At 40.1% G+C, this 15,991-nt stretch overlaps 2 protein-coding genes across 15 annotated transcripts in view; one reads left to right on the top strand and one right to left on the bottom strand.

The window, feature by feature from the left end:
- Positions 1-11,308, top strand: part of RAI2 (retinoic acid induced 2) — a 38,402-nt gene extending 27,094 nt beyond the window's left edge. For 2 of the 5 annotated variants that reach the window (XM_077343141.1, XM_077343140.1), the window contains exon 2: positions 6,936-8,723. In XM_077343141.1, coding sequence (XP_077199256.1) covers positions 7,041-8,696 — 1,656 coding nt within the window. In that variant the 5' untranslated portion in view covers positions 6,936-7,040 and the 3' untranslated portion in view covers positions 8,697-8,723. Of the gene's footprint in view, positions 1-6,935; positions 9,050-9,565; positions 9,886-10,615 lie in introns of those variants that run through there. The other 3 variants (XR_013232023.1, XR_013232024.1, XR_013232022.1) reach the window with 3 other exon arrangements.
- A 278-nt stretch (positions 11,309-11,586) lies between these two features.
- SCML2 (Scm polycomb group protein like 2) overlaps positions 11,587-15,991 on the bottom strand; it is a 70,892-nt gene continuing 66,487 nt past the window's right edge. For 8 of the 10 annotated variants that reach the window (XM_077343130.1, XM_077343129.1, XM_077343133.1 and 5 more), the window contains one exon: positions 11,587-14,372. In XM_077343130.1, the coding sequence (XP_077199245.1) occupies positions 14,166-14,372 (207 nt within the window). In that variant the 3' untranslated portion in view covers positions 11,587-14,165. Of the gene's footprint in view, positions 14,533-15,991 lie in introns of all 10 variants that reach the window. The other 2 variants (XM_077343131.1, XM_077343135.1) reach the window with 1 other exon arrangement.

Genomic DNA, 15,991 nt, shown 5'->3' with positions numbered 1-15,991 from the left:
ATGTAAGGACAGGCATTTTCATGACCATCATAAAAGAAAAGTCGTTTTAAAGCTAGTTTTAAATACTGCACTGAAAAGATGCAGTGACTGCTATGGGGGGGGGGGGGATGCAGAATCAAAGATACTACGGTGGCTTTTCCATGACGAAACCAGGTCCCCAAGCAGAAATAAAAAATCCGGTATCTTTTTGGGCAGACTTTTTGTGATGTTTCCTGCCATGCATAATACACCTAGGTGTGGTGTTAGCATAAATCTTAATAAAGAATTCTGGATAATTGAAAAGCTTGTGTACCATTTTATTTGTGGTGAGGTGCTTTATGGTCCTGATAGTTACATGTATTTTGTTTGGAGATTTTGCTTTGACCCATTGTGATTATTTAAATCTATAAAGACCCACTGTGGCTAGATTTACTCCTTTTCGAATACAAATCTATGGAGAGTTGGCTAATCTCATTGGCTTCTGTGGTCTTTGAAGGGTTTAGCGCTGTGAGCTTTACTTTCAGTTCACTTTATATTTAACATCCTTGTTTTCACCCCTTCCCTTTTGTTAATAGGTCTGTAATCAAATTCTAACCATTGGGGGTAGGAATCTAGTTTAGAAATATCAGGTGTGAATCAGAATGGAAGATGAATAACAGTGAAGATTAAGCAGTAGATGAAGTGTCTGTGAACAAGTATGTTAATAAGATGATTCATGTTTGCTGATTTTACAGATTTAAACCCTGTGATTATACCTTATGGCATGTAACTGTGCTACATGGCTTAATTGTACAGCTATCATCAAGGAGCTAAACATATGATAGAATTAATCATTACGTTCTTGAATAGCATTTCCAAGTAGCTTTCTATAGTATTCATATTTGAATCATGATGCACTTATGCCCTGTCACTGCCATTATGGTAGTGGTTCTCAACCTTCCTAATGCCATGACCCTTTAATACAGTTCCCAGAGGGCAAGCAGGGGGCCATTTCTGGTCCTTCCACAGCACACATACACACCCCTAACAGCCCTAACAACCATAACTTATTGGGGGAACATTTATGAGGGAACATTTCTGAGGGAGCCAATCAGGTAGGGAGTAAATTGTCTGCATGCAATTTGAGCTGATTGGCCCTCCTTGGCAGAGTGCTCTTTGTCTATTAGCAGCACTAACCTAGGGGAGGGCCAATCAGGCAAGGAATGAGTTGTGTGCACGCAGTTTGACTTGATTGGCCCTCATTGGCAAAGTGCTCTCTTTCTGTATTGTGGCACACCTCCCAGGGAGGGCCAATCGGGTAGGAAGTGAGTTGTCAACTTGATCTTTATTATTTTTAACTAGGGGCAAAACCCGTTGTCTCCAAGAATACAACGGGCGCTAGAGCTTGGCAGTGGGAAGAGGAAGGGGAGGAGTTGTCCAGTCTGTAAGGGCATGGGGTTGTCATGTGTGTTGTGTGAGAGGTTGTGGTGGCATGGTGGCAAATGAGGCCATGGGTGTGGAGATATGGGTGTCAAGAAGCTGCGGTGTGGAATGTTCATTGATTGTGGGAGAGGACTGACCTTTGGGAATTGTGGCATAGTGGTTACAGATGAGCTTTCCAGAGCCATGTCCTCAGATATGTGAAGGGAAAATCAGACTGGAGACTCTTCTTAGGGGAAGATTACATGGCAACCAATTCCCCCCAGTTCTGCGTCATTTCCCTTCTTGTGTGAATTAGGCCACATTCACCGAAATGCCCCTCTGCCCATAGGGTAGTCACAGTACACAGGTGTCCACCCTGTTCCTTCTGTCTCCCATGTTTTCACTGTTGGTAAAATGTTATGTGGCCACATGCTTCTTTCATGGTTGCTCCTTAGAAGAATGGATTTTTGTACCCTATTGCTTACTACCCAAAGGAGTCTCAAAGCGGCTTATTGTCTCTCCACAATAGTCAACCTGTGAGGTATGTAGGGTTGTGAGAGATCTGAGAGAACTGGGAATGGGCCGCAGTGACCCAGCAGGCCTCGGGTGTCTCAAAGCATTTTCCAATCGTCTTCCCCTTCTCTCCCCATAGCAGACTCCCCATGAGAGAGGTGGGGTAGCGAGCCTCACAGGGAAGCTGGCAAACCTAAGAGGAAGACTGTCTGTGCACAGCAGTCTTGACCTTAGTAAGGTTTTTAATACTGTTTTTTTATTTGCCAGGCCAAGGTTATTTGCCAGTTGCTATTTCAGTTACGATGTGTCTCCAGACATTTACTTGTTCTCCATTTAGTTTCAGGCTGTAAATATTTATTTAAATCTTCCTGCACTTTCCAGACTCACAGGACTGATGCTGGTCTGCCTGTCTGCGCCCCAGAATACAAACAGTTGCTGGTAAGGGCTGGCCATAGCCCATAGCCCAGGAGGGACACACCTGCACCACTCCCTCCCAACTGCAGGCACAAATGGCTCCTTTGAAGGCTGGACTCTGAGGCATTGTATGATTTTGAAGTCCTACCCCCAAACCTTCAGGAATATTTCCAACCCAGGGGTAGCCAACCTCCAGGTGGAGCCTGGAGAGCTCCTGGAATTACAGCTCACCTGCAGAGTATAAAGATCAGCTCCCCAGGCAGAAAGGGCTACTTTGGACAGGGTTGTGGTAGAGAAGAAACATTTAAGGCTTCCCACACAGGTTGTTGTTGAATTGAAAGACTTGAGGCCTACTGCACAGGGTTGTTGTGCAGATGAAACAGGAGACAAAAGAGCCAGCTTCCTCTGCAGAATAACGCTGTGCAGTGGCCTCAAATCTGCAGAGAGTTGCAAAGAAGAAAGACACATGGCTTGGCTGTGTCTAACCCCTGGCCAGAGCAGTATTTGAAGTGAGAAGGGGCTTTTCTGTGGCATCCCTGTCAGCCGTTTGGCAGAAGGGGAAAGTCCCCCCCTCAAAAGGAAGGCCCTCAGTCTCCCCTGCGTTGCTCTTGGAAAGGCCTCCCTCCTCTCAGTCAGGGCCTGTCAGAGGCTCCTTCGCAGCAGGCCTGAAGGGGGGGAGGGGGAGCACTCTGCAGCCTCCTGCCAGCTCTGTCAGGGTTCTGAGGTAATTTACAGTTGGACATGACAGTTAGGACAGCCTTGGGGCGAAAAGTCTGTCCAAGCCTATGTTCTCATCCCCCTTGGCAGCCCTACTGACCTCCTCTCCCTTTGGTGTACAAGAGCAGACTGGCAGCCAGACTGGGCTGGGTGAATGGAATTTTGGTCTGTCCTGGTGACGGGCCAATAGGAAGGCACTTTGCGCGCCTCTCCATTGGCTGCTTGGCCCTGGATGGACACTCAGAGGGCCCAATCAGGAGCCCTGTATATATATATATATATATATATATATATACACATACAATCTACATTTGTTTGTTTGTATTTACATATCACCCTTCCTTGTGGCTTAGGGTGGTTTACCTTGAAAACTTCATAATGTGGTACAGTATAACATTATGATTTGGAATACATAGCTTTTTTTAACAGTGAGAATGGTTTAGAACATAATATAGTATAGGATGTCTCGGTATTACTGGTCCGATCTAACATTCAACAATGAATATTTGGTTCAGTTTTGCTGTACTATGCATTTGTTCTTTTGTGAGTGCAGCGTGATAGTAGGTGGGGGCCTTTGGGCTCTGGTTGGTCGTAGATTCATTTGCCTTGACCGAAAGCCTGGTGGAAGAGCTCCATTTTGTAGGCCCTGTGGAATCGTTTTAGGTCCAGCAGGGCCCTGATGTTGTCTCAGAACTCATTCAACCAGGTAGGAACCAGGACCGAGAAAGTCCTGTCTCTGGTTGAGATTAAGCATGCTTCGCTGGGGCCGGGGATCACCAGCTTGTTGATGTTAGCAGAGTGTAGTGCTCTCGGAGGCATAGGTAGTGAGGCAGTTTCTCAGGTATTCATGGCCCAGACCGTATATGGCCTTGAAGGTGATTACCAGAACCTTAAGCTTGATCTGGTAGTCAACTTCCTTTAAAGTTGTGAGAGATACTCTTTTATTCTTCTAATTTTCCTCTGCCTCAAGCACTGTAAATCTGTAAGCTAAGCAATGAGCACTGATCCTTGTTATATTTTATGCTTTGGTATAAAAGTTTAGACTGTAATTATCTGTTTCTTTCTTCATGTTACACAGCATCTATATTCCCCTAGCCTGCCTTACAAGTCTCTCTTGTAATATCATTTTCACTATAATTTCTCTATTTTTCATAGTTAAATCGGATTAGGCAGGGGAATGGAAGCTCCCTTGGGTCCTACAAGGTCATTAGTTTCTCATGAAAACAGAAATCAGTATTAATTAAACAGCAGCAGACTTTTTAAAAAATCCAATGAACAAAAAAGTAAGCATTTACATCTCCATATTTTTGACCAAGATGCTTGACTCCAGTGTGTCTTCAGTATTTGGATGACCTCCCTCTTTGTGACATGATAGAGCTAGTAGTCCCTGTGTTCTCCTTATAAATGTGTTTGCTGCCTCAGTAGACCTTAGAATGTGATCACATTATTAATATATGGGGTTCTATCTGGCACAAAATTTCTTCTTGTGCTAGAGCTCTTACGAGTGTAAATACAAGCTGAAGACCACCGTAGCTGCTTTGGGTAAGAGAAACATTTTTTATCCCCACTTGTGTATCTACTTGCAAAAGTTCTACTACACTGTAATATATAGGGAAAGTACTAGGTATTGCACAAGATCCTGTCTGAGCAGAATTACACTAAGTACATAGCAGAATCCAAGCCATTGTGTGCTTACAGTCCAACATAGACACACACACGCACACACACACACACACTCACAGTACTATGATAATATAATGTCATCTAGTCAGACTATTTCATTTGGGGGAGGAATACTAATCATGGCATACTTCCGATTTGTGTTTTTAGAACAGAAGCTGTATAATATTCTGAACACTAGTGTTTAGCTGGATAGTAAAGAATGAAGACCTTGTTTTTGTTGTTGTTTGCATTAAACTGCTTTTCTGACAGTATATGACAGGCACTAATTGCACATTTCACCTGATCCTACCTACATATCTATAAAGTGAATATACATTATCTGGGAATAACCATGGTATACCAAAAAAGTACAGGGACAGTATATGTCCAGCCACTGCTTAAAGACTGTCAGTGAGGGAGAACGCATCACTTCCTTACGCAGTCGATTCCACATCTAAACTACTCTGACTGTAATTTCCCCTCCTGATACCTCGCTGATATTGTTCTCCATTACTAGAGGTCCTATCCTCTACTGCCAACAGGAACCTTATTTCTGAATTCCTTTATTAGAAACAATCAAAATACAACGAGTTAGTCTACACTTTCACTGAACTAGTTCTTAGGCTCAGTATTTTGTAGTGATGGCTCAGTATTTTGTAGTGGGGGGAAAATGTATTTTTTAAATTAAGATTATGAGAATAGTTTCCATAATGATAATCAGGACTATTTGGGTTCCCAACACTGGCATCTTTCGCATTGCCTTCAGAATCCTCTTAATGTGCTTTTTTTTCTTATGTCCAGACAACACTGTAAACATCCCACCACGGTCCCATTTCTTCCCCTTTTTTCTCCTGCTCCGAATAAAACTTGTTTCTCATGCACCTTTTTCCCAACGTGAAATGTATTCACAAGAAAGCTTCTTGTCATAATCTTAAGTTGTTTCATTGTTGACTTCTGACACAACCCACCCACCAAAACCTGCCCTTCTGGGTGCTCTTTTTTTTGGGGGGAGGGCGGTGCTCTTTTTTTGGGGTGCTTTTTTTTAATTGCGTTTGAGCGGGGAAACATTTCAATAACGGCAGGGCAACTTCCTTCTTGCTGTGTTTGTATGTGGTCGTCTTGCTCTGCCTTTTTCTCCTCCAGCCTTCTTGCTTTTCATGAGAGTAGTCATATTGCAGCCAATGGTGCTACTCTTGTGTAGGATTCACCAGATCATACCTATACCCTTTGTACCTTTCTCCCCAGTGGGGGAAAAACCTTTCTTGTTACATTCTTGTAATATTTTCATTTTAACAATGTCAGGGGCCAAGTGATTGAGCAAATAAATTCTGGTCTTCAGAGCTGCTGTTTGGGAGCACCCATGCTTTACAGAACAGTAAACATACTGTTATACAACTATACAATTTTATATATTTTAAATTTTGTACTGGCTCCCTGATTTTGCAATTTTCTACTCTGAAATGTTTTTTCTCGCTATCTGTTTTATCTGGCCACAGTGCTGTATTAAAATAAAATTTAAACATACTGAAGCCAATTAAGCTGCTCTCATGGAGGACATTCACCCTCTCTGCCCATGTATTCTAAGATAGGTGGAGTGAACAAGGATGCAGAAATGCTCAAATTCTGCAGTGCATGTAAAAAAAGAGAGTGATCCAGAATCTGTTCTGATCAGAAGCAACATAGCACATGTAAAAACATGAAAGGCGGCTGCAGTCTTGAAAACATTACATGCTTGCTGCTTGGGTTGTTCTGAGGAGTTTAGAAGTTCATTAGTGGCATTCTTTTATGATAAGGGAAGCCTTCCAACTCCAGAAGCATCAGTCTATCAAGAGATATTTTTAGTATACTTCAGTTGAGGGGTCTTAAGAGCGTAATTAGAACAGCTCGTGTCACACATCTATTGGCTGAGGCTTTGTTTGAAAGTATAAAACGAACACTTTTCATTCTGGGGCTTGGCTTTGAAGGGATGATAGCTTCTTCAGACTGTTCTGTTTATGGCTAAGCTTAAGTTCCCAGGACTCTTCATATAACACTTGGATATGTATATATGAGCATGTCTTTGTGTGGGTGTTTAAGTATGCACAGACTCTGCACATACGCTCAGGGTACACTGGGATAGAACTGCTAGGTACCAGAAGTGTAGAAACATTTAATAGCTGTTTTGGTGATAGGCTCTTTAAAGATAATTTGCAAATATTATCATAAGCAAGAAATTTATGCAGTGCTTAAAACATGTCTCTGTTTTGCAGGCCAGATAGTGTTCATGTGGATGCTTGGCCAGCCTGGAGATAAAGTGGATGTTGGCAACAGCTATGTAAACTAAAATACTGCCAAGTCTTGGAAATCCTTAAAAAATGGAGGAACTGTATAAGGATACGCAAAACCTGCCGATGGATGTTACCAATTCTCCTTCAGCGATAGCTAGCAATAAGCTTGAAAATGGAGTCGCCCAGCTAATAACGGCAGAAGCATGGAATATCAATTCAGCGGATCTGATGAAGAAAGCACTTTCGCCACTGGTGACTGTTCCCGCCCCATCAATATTGACCCCCCCAGCAGAATCGCAGAGTGGTGTTGCTCTCAAGGTAGCTGCCACAGTGCTTCAGCCAATTTGTTTAGGGGACAGCCCTGTAGTTCTACCGATACATCTGCAAGTAGCAGGAAGTGCTGCTCCTCAGATTGCTCCTGCCAGTAATACTCCCTACGTCATGACCACACAAGGCCCCGTTCCCCTGCCTGTCCTGTTAGAGCAACACGTCTTTCAGCATTTAAATTCTCCACTGGTGTTACCTCAGAGTTCTCCCTGTGCCCCCAATCCCATACACAGTAATCTCTTTCAGGGCTCTTCAGCCCCAATTGGACAGCCACAGCTCCTGGATCACAAGCCTTCCAGTCAGGCTCAGGAGCATGTCTTGCCCCCTGTGTTTCAGACACCAGGGTTCGCTGCAGTTCTGCAAGACCTCTTTCCCACCCAAGGCGCCTTAGGTTCATCACCTTATCAGCCACCACCAGACTGCTCTTCCATCCCTACACAACCCTTCAGTTCTCCTTTGTCTCCTTTGGTCCCGCCAGCTACACTCTTAGTACCATACCCTGTAATTGTTCCTCTGCCTGTCCCAGTCCCTATCCCTATCCCTATCCCCATCCCAGTGCCCCATAATGCTGAATCCAAGGCCAACCTGGATCGTCCTAAACCAGCTTCTTCGTTTGTATTGCATTCCTGCAAAGGCACCCAGACTCCCTTGGAGAAGGAAGAAACTAAACCATTTGATTTCATCCACCACAGGGAGCTTTCCCAGCTGACTCGACACACTGTCATCAAGATGAGCAATGAGAATGAGGTCCTTGATCTATCCATGAAAACAGCACCTTTACTGAAGGAAACTGAGGACAATTCCCAACACTCACCTGAAGATGGTGCTCTGGATCTATCAATTCCTTCCTGTCGGAAGACTGGAAGTGCTGATCTAACAAATAACATTTGGTCTGGGTCCATGATGGATAACACTCTTCATTCTGGAGCAGATAAACTTTCTAGTGGTGCTTCTCCTTTTGTTCATTCAAAATCCCATGAAGCTCCAGCAAAGGCGGAGAGCAGAGGGATCAACAACTCCTCTGAACTCCTGAGGCAGCAGCCCAAGTGGCTGGTGGATCAGACTGGTATACCGTGTGAGCCCTCAGCAGGCAATAACATTGAGATTGTGAGCACTTCACAGACAGCCAAAGTGATAGTGTCCGTCAAGGATGCAGTGCCTACTATTTTCTGTGGCAAGATTAAAGGCCTCTCGGGAGTTTCCACAAAAAACTTTTCTATTAAAAGGGACATGCCCCAGGACTCAGTGCTGCAGTGTTATGATGTGAAGAACCAGCCAGAAGCCCGGGATAATGCAGAAGCTTTTAGGAAACCCATCAAAAATAGAAGTGTCAAGTTAAAGAAAATGAACTCGCAGGATATACATATTCTTCCAATCAAAAAGCAGAGGCTGGCAGCCTTTTTCCCAAGAAAGTAATTTATGAGGTTTTAGAATGTTTAAGGTATAATTATTATGACTAAAAATGCACTTCATTTTAAATTACATTTAAAATTTTAAATATCTTTTAAGTTATTTGGCAGTGGAAGGTGGGGTGGCAAGGACAGTGAGTGAAGACTGGCTGTATCTTCCCAGTAAAACCTGTTCTTTCCCCCTATTGTGTTCTAACTTTTCATTATTATTATTATTAAAGGTTAATAAAAGGCAACATATTTTTCGAGTGGATTGCACATTTTGCAGCTTTAATGGGAGAATAATGGATGAGTGATTCAGAAGAGTACATGCGGTTTTCACTACCATAAAGTGCTTTGGTGATGTCATTCTAAACAATGGTGGGTGGAATGGAACTTTGAGAATAAATGTTTGTATGTGCTAATTCTGTTGCAGTTTTTTGTTCCTTATAATTTGGTTTTGTTATTAGGAAAGGTCGGATGTGTATCTGTAAATGCACAGTAAGAGCACAGTTGAGCCATTATATCACTGTGTTGTCCCAGTAGTGCAAACTAAATGATACTGTTCAGTGTCAACTTAGGGGCTTCAATAATGAAATGTGTTAACTGAAGGGAACGGAATGATATTGGTATTGCAATGTCAAGCTCATTAACATAATCCAGCAAGCAACAAATAGCAAGTCTTCATTTTGGTTTTTTTTTTTTTTAATAACAAATTCAGCCTAAAAGGGTCATTTTGAAGGCTAGGATGGAATTTCATTGCATAGCAGGTAAGGAATATCTTTCTTCCACTCCAGATAAATACTAATTCTTTGTCATTTCTTATGTACATGGAAAAGCAGAACAGTATAACTGCATTTAATTATGGTGTAAAAGCCATCTGTGCCTTGCCCACAGTGTTCCACAAAGAGAAGAATGACAGGATACCACCCACTACACTAGCCGGAAGAAGGATGGGCTGCCTGAACATTGGTGGAACAACACTGAATTTTTTAAAGTTTGCTGCATAGGAGGTTACAACTGACTGGAAATAAAGCTGAAAAGGGGGAAGGAATTTAACTCACAAGAAACTGAATTAAGTACCTAAAGGTGAAAAAAGCAAACATGCTGGCCAAATAATACTGTTGGCTATTTTAAAAAATTAAGAGATACTAACAAATATATGAAAACGTGTATTTATTTTACAATATATTAAAAACAGGCATTGACCCTTACAATAGCGTCATTATCATTGACATTTTTAGTGAAAAAGAAAACAGTGATTTTGATCTGGTTGTAAAAAAACTAAACAGCATGGAAGTGTCATGTTGGGCCAAGTGGGATGTGTATAATGAACTGCTAAATAACACTGCAAGAAAAATGCTTTCCTGTTTTGAATGATGGCACAAGTTTCATCTGGATACAGGCAAGGGTTTTAGTAGAGACTGATTTAATCACACTATATTCCCTTGAAACTCTACAGTTTTTTGGGTCGAATGTTAGCCAGTTGATGGAAGTCTAGCAATAGCCATAGTTACAATCTTCATGCCTGTTCTTCTGTCTGCTTTTTAAAATTGTATAATGGTACAATTGATTTACGTGTCCATAAACTACTATTTGTGACTTTCCCAGCAAAAGTGGACTAACTGTAAAACAAGTGACCTAAAGAGAGAAGCATGTCTGCAGTGCCTCCTAGGAATGGCCAAGCTACTGTTAGACCCAGGTTTTTCCTCAAAATAGTGGAACAATGCCCTTGATCCACTGGTCTACCAGTCCTTAGCTGGCACCTAGTGAGGGATGAAACACTGCTGGTCCTGTTCACCATCCTCCACTTGTCTGGCTGTATTTTAAGAACACTGAACACCACTAATGTACGATGATTGTCTTGTCTCAGTGACAGTAAAAATTCAGTGAAACATTAGGGTTTTTGAATGCTAAACTGCACATTTCCTTTTTATTTCCTTGCAGTGAAAATCTGACCAGATCACTTTTAAGAACCAAATGCGCGATCTCTTCCCCTTCCAAATTTTGACTGTTTTTATTTTGCACACTAAAGACGACTTCATTCGATAACTGAACATTGCGCATGTCAAGAACAAGCTAAGTTTTCTTAGAAAACTATTATTTTCTATAGTCTTTTAGTCTCTTAAAAATGCATTGCTTATGTAAAAGCAACTTTCAAAACTTTCTGTTGAGTTTCATTAAAATCACTAATTTCCCCTTTCTTTTCTGGGAAGGATTCTTCCAAACATTCCAAGGCAGTGGAAGCCTCCTCCTTGACCTGAAGATTATATATACTATCTTGGTACCCAGAGATGTTATTTATTGCAGAAATCACTACATTGTTTCTCTCCTCTGCTGTTAGGTTAGACTGAATCTGTGTGACTGGCCCAAGATAACCCAGCAGGTTTCTGTGTTAGAGTTGGAGTTCAAACCAGGGTCCTGGATCTAGCTCAGGCTTTCTCAACCAGGATTTTGTGAAACCCTAGGGTGTCTTGATGGCCCTGGGTATCCTGAATGTGAGAGTTAATTAATTTTAATATATTTTTAATTTGTTAAATATTTATCAGGTGATATGATCATATATGGTCATGTTGATTTATTCACCCCTCCCAAAATGGCTAATGGGCCTGCACACAGCTATGCTCCCCAATAATATTCTGCACAATTGCACCACTTCTGAGGTTTCTTGAAGTCTAAAGAATGTTTCAGGGGTTTCTCAGTGGTAAAAACATTGAGAAAGGCTGTTCTAGGCACTGTACCATGCTGGCTTTCTCTAATCTGTCTTGATATATAAAGTGACAAAATTTTGGCTCTGATTCATCTGTCATCTAACTGCCACTTTGCTCGCAGATGGACAGTGTGCAGAATGTTGCAGAGGTTGTGAAATTATAGAAAACAGATGTACAGAGGGCTACATATAAAATAAGTGACACGTAAACATTGAAAAAGTTTAATTTCTGCTTAGATAATAGCATCCAGTTCAAAATAAAGAATTAAAAATATATTCTTTTACAAACACTGGACAGACTTTGATAGTATGCTATTATACAAGATTAAATTTTACTGTGATATTCTCATTCATGTTCAGATGTGTGAATGTGATACAGCTAACAAACACTTGCATCACACTGGCAAAATGTGTGAGAATATAAACAACACATGATATTTTTAAAAGCCATCTTCTATAGCTTAAATAAAATTAATTGAACTCTGTGATATTTTGTGTTATTAACTCCTATCCAGAAGATTTGCAAAAGTTTGGTTCTTTTCTATGCAAATCTAATTCTTAATAGTCTGTCTTGGTGAGTAGAATGACAGAGCCATACTGATTGAAAATATGGTAGACGGTTTAATTTATTGTATTAATAGCATTTGGAAGTGACATTGGAAACCAAAAGGTGGTCTAGCATTGTCTATAAAGTGCCATAACGGCAGCTATCCTGTGATTTTCTTTCCTGTAGTTTTCCACTATATCTATGACTAGACTAAAGGTTCTCAAGTTTTAAATTATTTGGCAATCTGAGTGTCTGTTGGAGGCTATTACTCAACTACAACTATTCAGATTTGTGCACTGTCTTCAGGATCACAGCCAGCAATATATAAACATGCCAAACATTTGTTGCCATGTTTCCAGTTTTCATTGTTAGAATCCTGTGCATTTGTAACATCTGCTAGAGGACACATACATGCAAACAATATGTGAACTATATCACAACTCTGACAGCTTCATCCTATGTATTTGCATGAATTTATACATTTGAGTCAATTTTATAAAGCCATTACACAGGGTTAGTATGATACACGATCATTAGAAGCAACTATTTAGCTGGCGCAATCAGTATTACAACAACTGCTTGTTTTAAGTCAAACTTTTGCAGTTGAGCTGAATGTAAACTCCATGGGTGTTGTTTTAAAACATTCTTAAGCCTCAGACTTAAGGTTTTTGTTAAACCTGAGTTATCAGCATACCAGTGAGCAAGGCATTTTCAAACCAGTAATGTGTAAAAATAGTTTTTAAAAATTTAACTAGAAGCTTTGATATAAAACTGCAGTAAGAAATATAAAAAATCTACCCTTCTTTTCGGACTACATCAAGATTATCATCAGTTGTACTATTAAATATAGTACATTTGGTTCACTAAACAGAAAATGTACACAAATTGTCCCTGATATTATATTGGCAGTGACAGCAAAGTGTTTTACTATCAGTACAGCTTCTTGTAGCTTATAGAACACAGCACCAAGGTTTATGTAAAACACACACACACATCCACGTGCAGTTCAACCACTTTGTTCAAAATTATCATCTGTACATTAAAAGATGTTGAGAAGTCAAGAAAAATCCACTTCCCCCTCCCTCTAAAACTCCCCAAGATAAAATGGCTCAGCACAACAAGAAAATCTAGGAATATTGCATAGTGCAGGGAATATCCCTGTATGAAGACACCTATTGATTGTTTTTTTACCTTTTCAGAAATGGAAAGTAAAGCAGACAAATGTTAATGAGTAGTAAGAGAACACATTCACTTTGTTGTCTGGCAAGACCTATTTTGTGGCTGCAAAATTTGCTTTGTGGTTTAAGATCCTTTGTAGTTTAAGACCCCCCCCACACACACACACACTTATTTAGATGTTTAGTGCTTGTGTATTTGAAGATCCTAGTACATACCCTGCTACTGTGCATTGGGCCAAAATATTTTGTGCATGGTTTTGTTTAACTGATTTAGAGAAGCATTTCTACAGTTTATTGTCCATCACAGTGCAAAAGTACCTAAATTTAAAATGAACACATATATACAGTATATATGCATGTACCATACACACATATATAAATATACAAGTGCATGAATATTAATATTCATGCAAAACTCCACAAAGATGGAATGTTTTGATGGGTTTATTCCAGTAGATAAGCTGGATATAATGTTTGTCCATCTGGAAATTGGCTGCTCAATCCAGCACAGTACTTCCTTATTTAAAAAAAAATACACTATATATATTTATTTATATATATTTATATATATATTGCCAGATTAAATTGTCAACATAATGCAATATTTTCCTTCATAATTTAAGGAGATAAGGTAATAGCTGTAGTTCAAAAAAGCTTATTTGTTTTTAAAACACCATACATAGAGAATAATTCATATGGCTATTCCCTTTAGGAAATCTACATAAGCAATATCTCAGTATTAAAACTCTGTGGAGTGCCAGGTATAAAATCGTAACTGAGGAAATGAAATTCATTGCAAAAAATGTTTCCTACCACCCCCACCCCCTCACACACACACACACGTGCCACTTTTATCATATAATTTAGCCATCGCTGTAAAAATTTGCAGGGCCTGATAAGATTTTTAAAAATATATATATATATTATTCCTTTGGAATTCAGCTGTTTTGGTTCTAAATGGAAATGCACCAGCTGAAGCTGAATCGCTGAAAATATACTTTACGATTTCTCCCAGTATGTTTTCATAAAAGTTCTTAAATACCACAGTGTGATCAATTTACTCTATCCTGACAAGAACGACTTCGCATTTTGAGAGGAAACGGCTACAGACCAATGACAACTGCTAAGTGCACAATGCTCTTCGAATAAGCACTGGACGCAGCCTCCTGGATTCTTGTTTCTGCAACGTGAATAGGACCAGCATCCATCCATCTTTACAATATTGATTCTGCATTGTGTCCAACGCCATTTGTGAACCTGAGAAGTTGCCTGAAACACAATATTATCGTTGTACATCCATTGCCTAATACTTTCCTTGTTTAAGTCTTTCAATGTGGTAGCACAGTTTTAATGCTGGGCCTAACTTTAGCCCCATATATTTCATTATCATATCACTCCTCAGCAAGAGGAGAGCTTTTCCATCTATTTCCTGTGAAAAAAAGACAATGACGATTAAGTGAAATTTATTTCTGCAGGCTTTAAGTAACAGACTTGACAGGAAATTTTAATGGAACAGACTAAACAAGCTGATAACTTTGATAATATAATTGCAGTATAATCTGCAATTTTAAAGTGCTGAAATTTTTAGTTGTCTATGAAGGGTGGATAACAAAAGCACCTGAGAACTTATTCCACTTTGTTACTTTCAATTAAAACACTTTTCTCAACTTTTTTACCTTTGAGAATCCCCTGAAATATTCTTCAGGCTTTGAGAAACCCCAGAAGTGGAGTGATCATGCAGAACATGGTTGGGAAACATAGCTGTGTACACACCCACCCAAGGCCTTTGCCCTTCCCCTTGCCTCTAGGCACATCATAGGCCATTTTGGAAGGAAAGCTGAATTAAAAAAAAAATGAAAAACACAGCTTTATTGGTAATAGCCCAGACCCATGAAATAAAAATAGTAAGCATCCCTTTATATTCCTGTTATTCCAAGAGCCAGCTTTGTGTGGTGGTTAAGAGCTTCTAATTTGACAGCTGGATTTTATTCCGTGCTCCTCCACATGCCACCAACTTGGTGACCTTGGGCTAGTCACAGCCCTGTTAGAGCTGTTCTCATCAAACGGTTTCTCTTATAGCTTGCTCAGCCCTACCTACTTCACAAGGTGCCTGTTGTGGGGAGAGGAAGGGAAGGTGACTGGAAGCCACTTTGAGACTCCTTCAGGTATTGAAAAGTGGGGTATAAAACCAACTCTTTAATTCTGATATTGCACCTTGATTAGTTTCTTATCACTGCTGTAAGGGGTCAAAACACACAGACCAGCAACATCTGATTATATCGCTATGCAGCATCTTTCAAAAGGTTGGGGGTTTTTTGCCACTGGATTTTGTCTATTTAAAAATGCAAATTAATCAATACCTAAAGATATGCTCATAAAGATCCTCATTAGATCTGCTGACTTGGAGTTTCAAAATTATATAAAAGGGGTGTCTTTTAAAAAATAAGTATTTAGGGGATGATAATAATTGAGTTTAGCTATCAACTTTCAGTAGTCCTACTCCTCGAGCAGTGGAATCACAGTTGCACTCCAGGAAGCAAAGGCTCTTCTGTTCTTTAAGACAATGTGCAACAACACCACGCATTAGCAGAAGAAGAGCAGATGGGAGAAATTTTCTGTAGATGAATCAGACTAATCCCTTCTAACAAGTCAAGCAACTCTTTCTAATTTCTAATTAACCTGAAGGGTAGCTTTAAATAATTGATATTGTTTACCTCGGGAAAAATCATATGTTTGTATTTAATAATAGGGACTTTAGCCTAAAAGATAGTTCCAAGCAGTTTAAAAAGGGGAGGTGGGATCTTAGGAACAAGGGAAGAAGATAATCTGTGATCTCATGAACTTTCTGACCTTTTTCTCCTTCTCCAAGATATGCTGTTATAAAATAC

Source organism: Paroedura picta, chromosome 6 (genome assembly GCF_049243985.1).
Source record: "Paroedura picta isolate Pp20150507F chromosome 6, Ppicta_v3.0, whole genome shotgun sequence".
Lineage (NCBI taxonomy): Eukaryota > Metazoa > Chordata > Lepidosauria > Squamata > Gekkonidae > Paroedura > Paroedura picta.
This window is presented reverse-complemented; position numbering and strand designations above follow the sequence as displayed.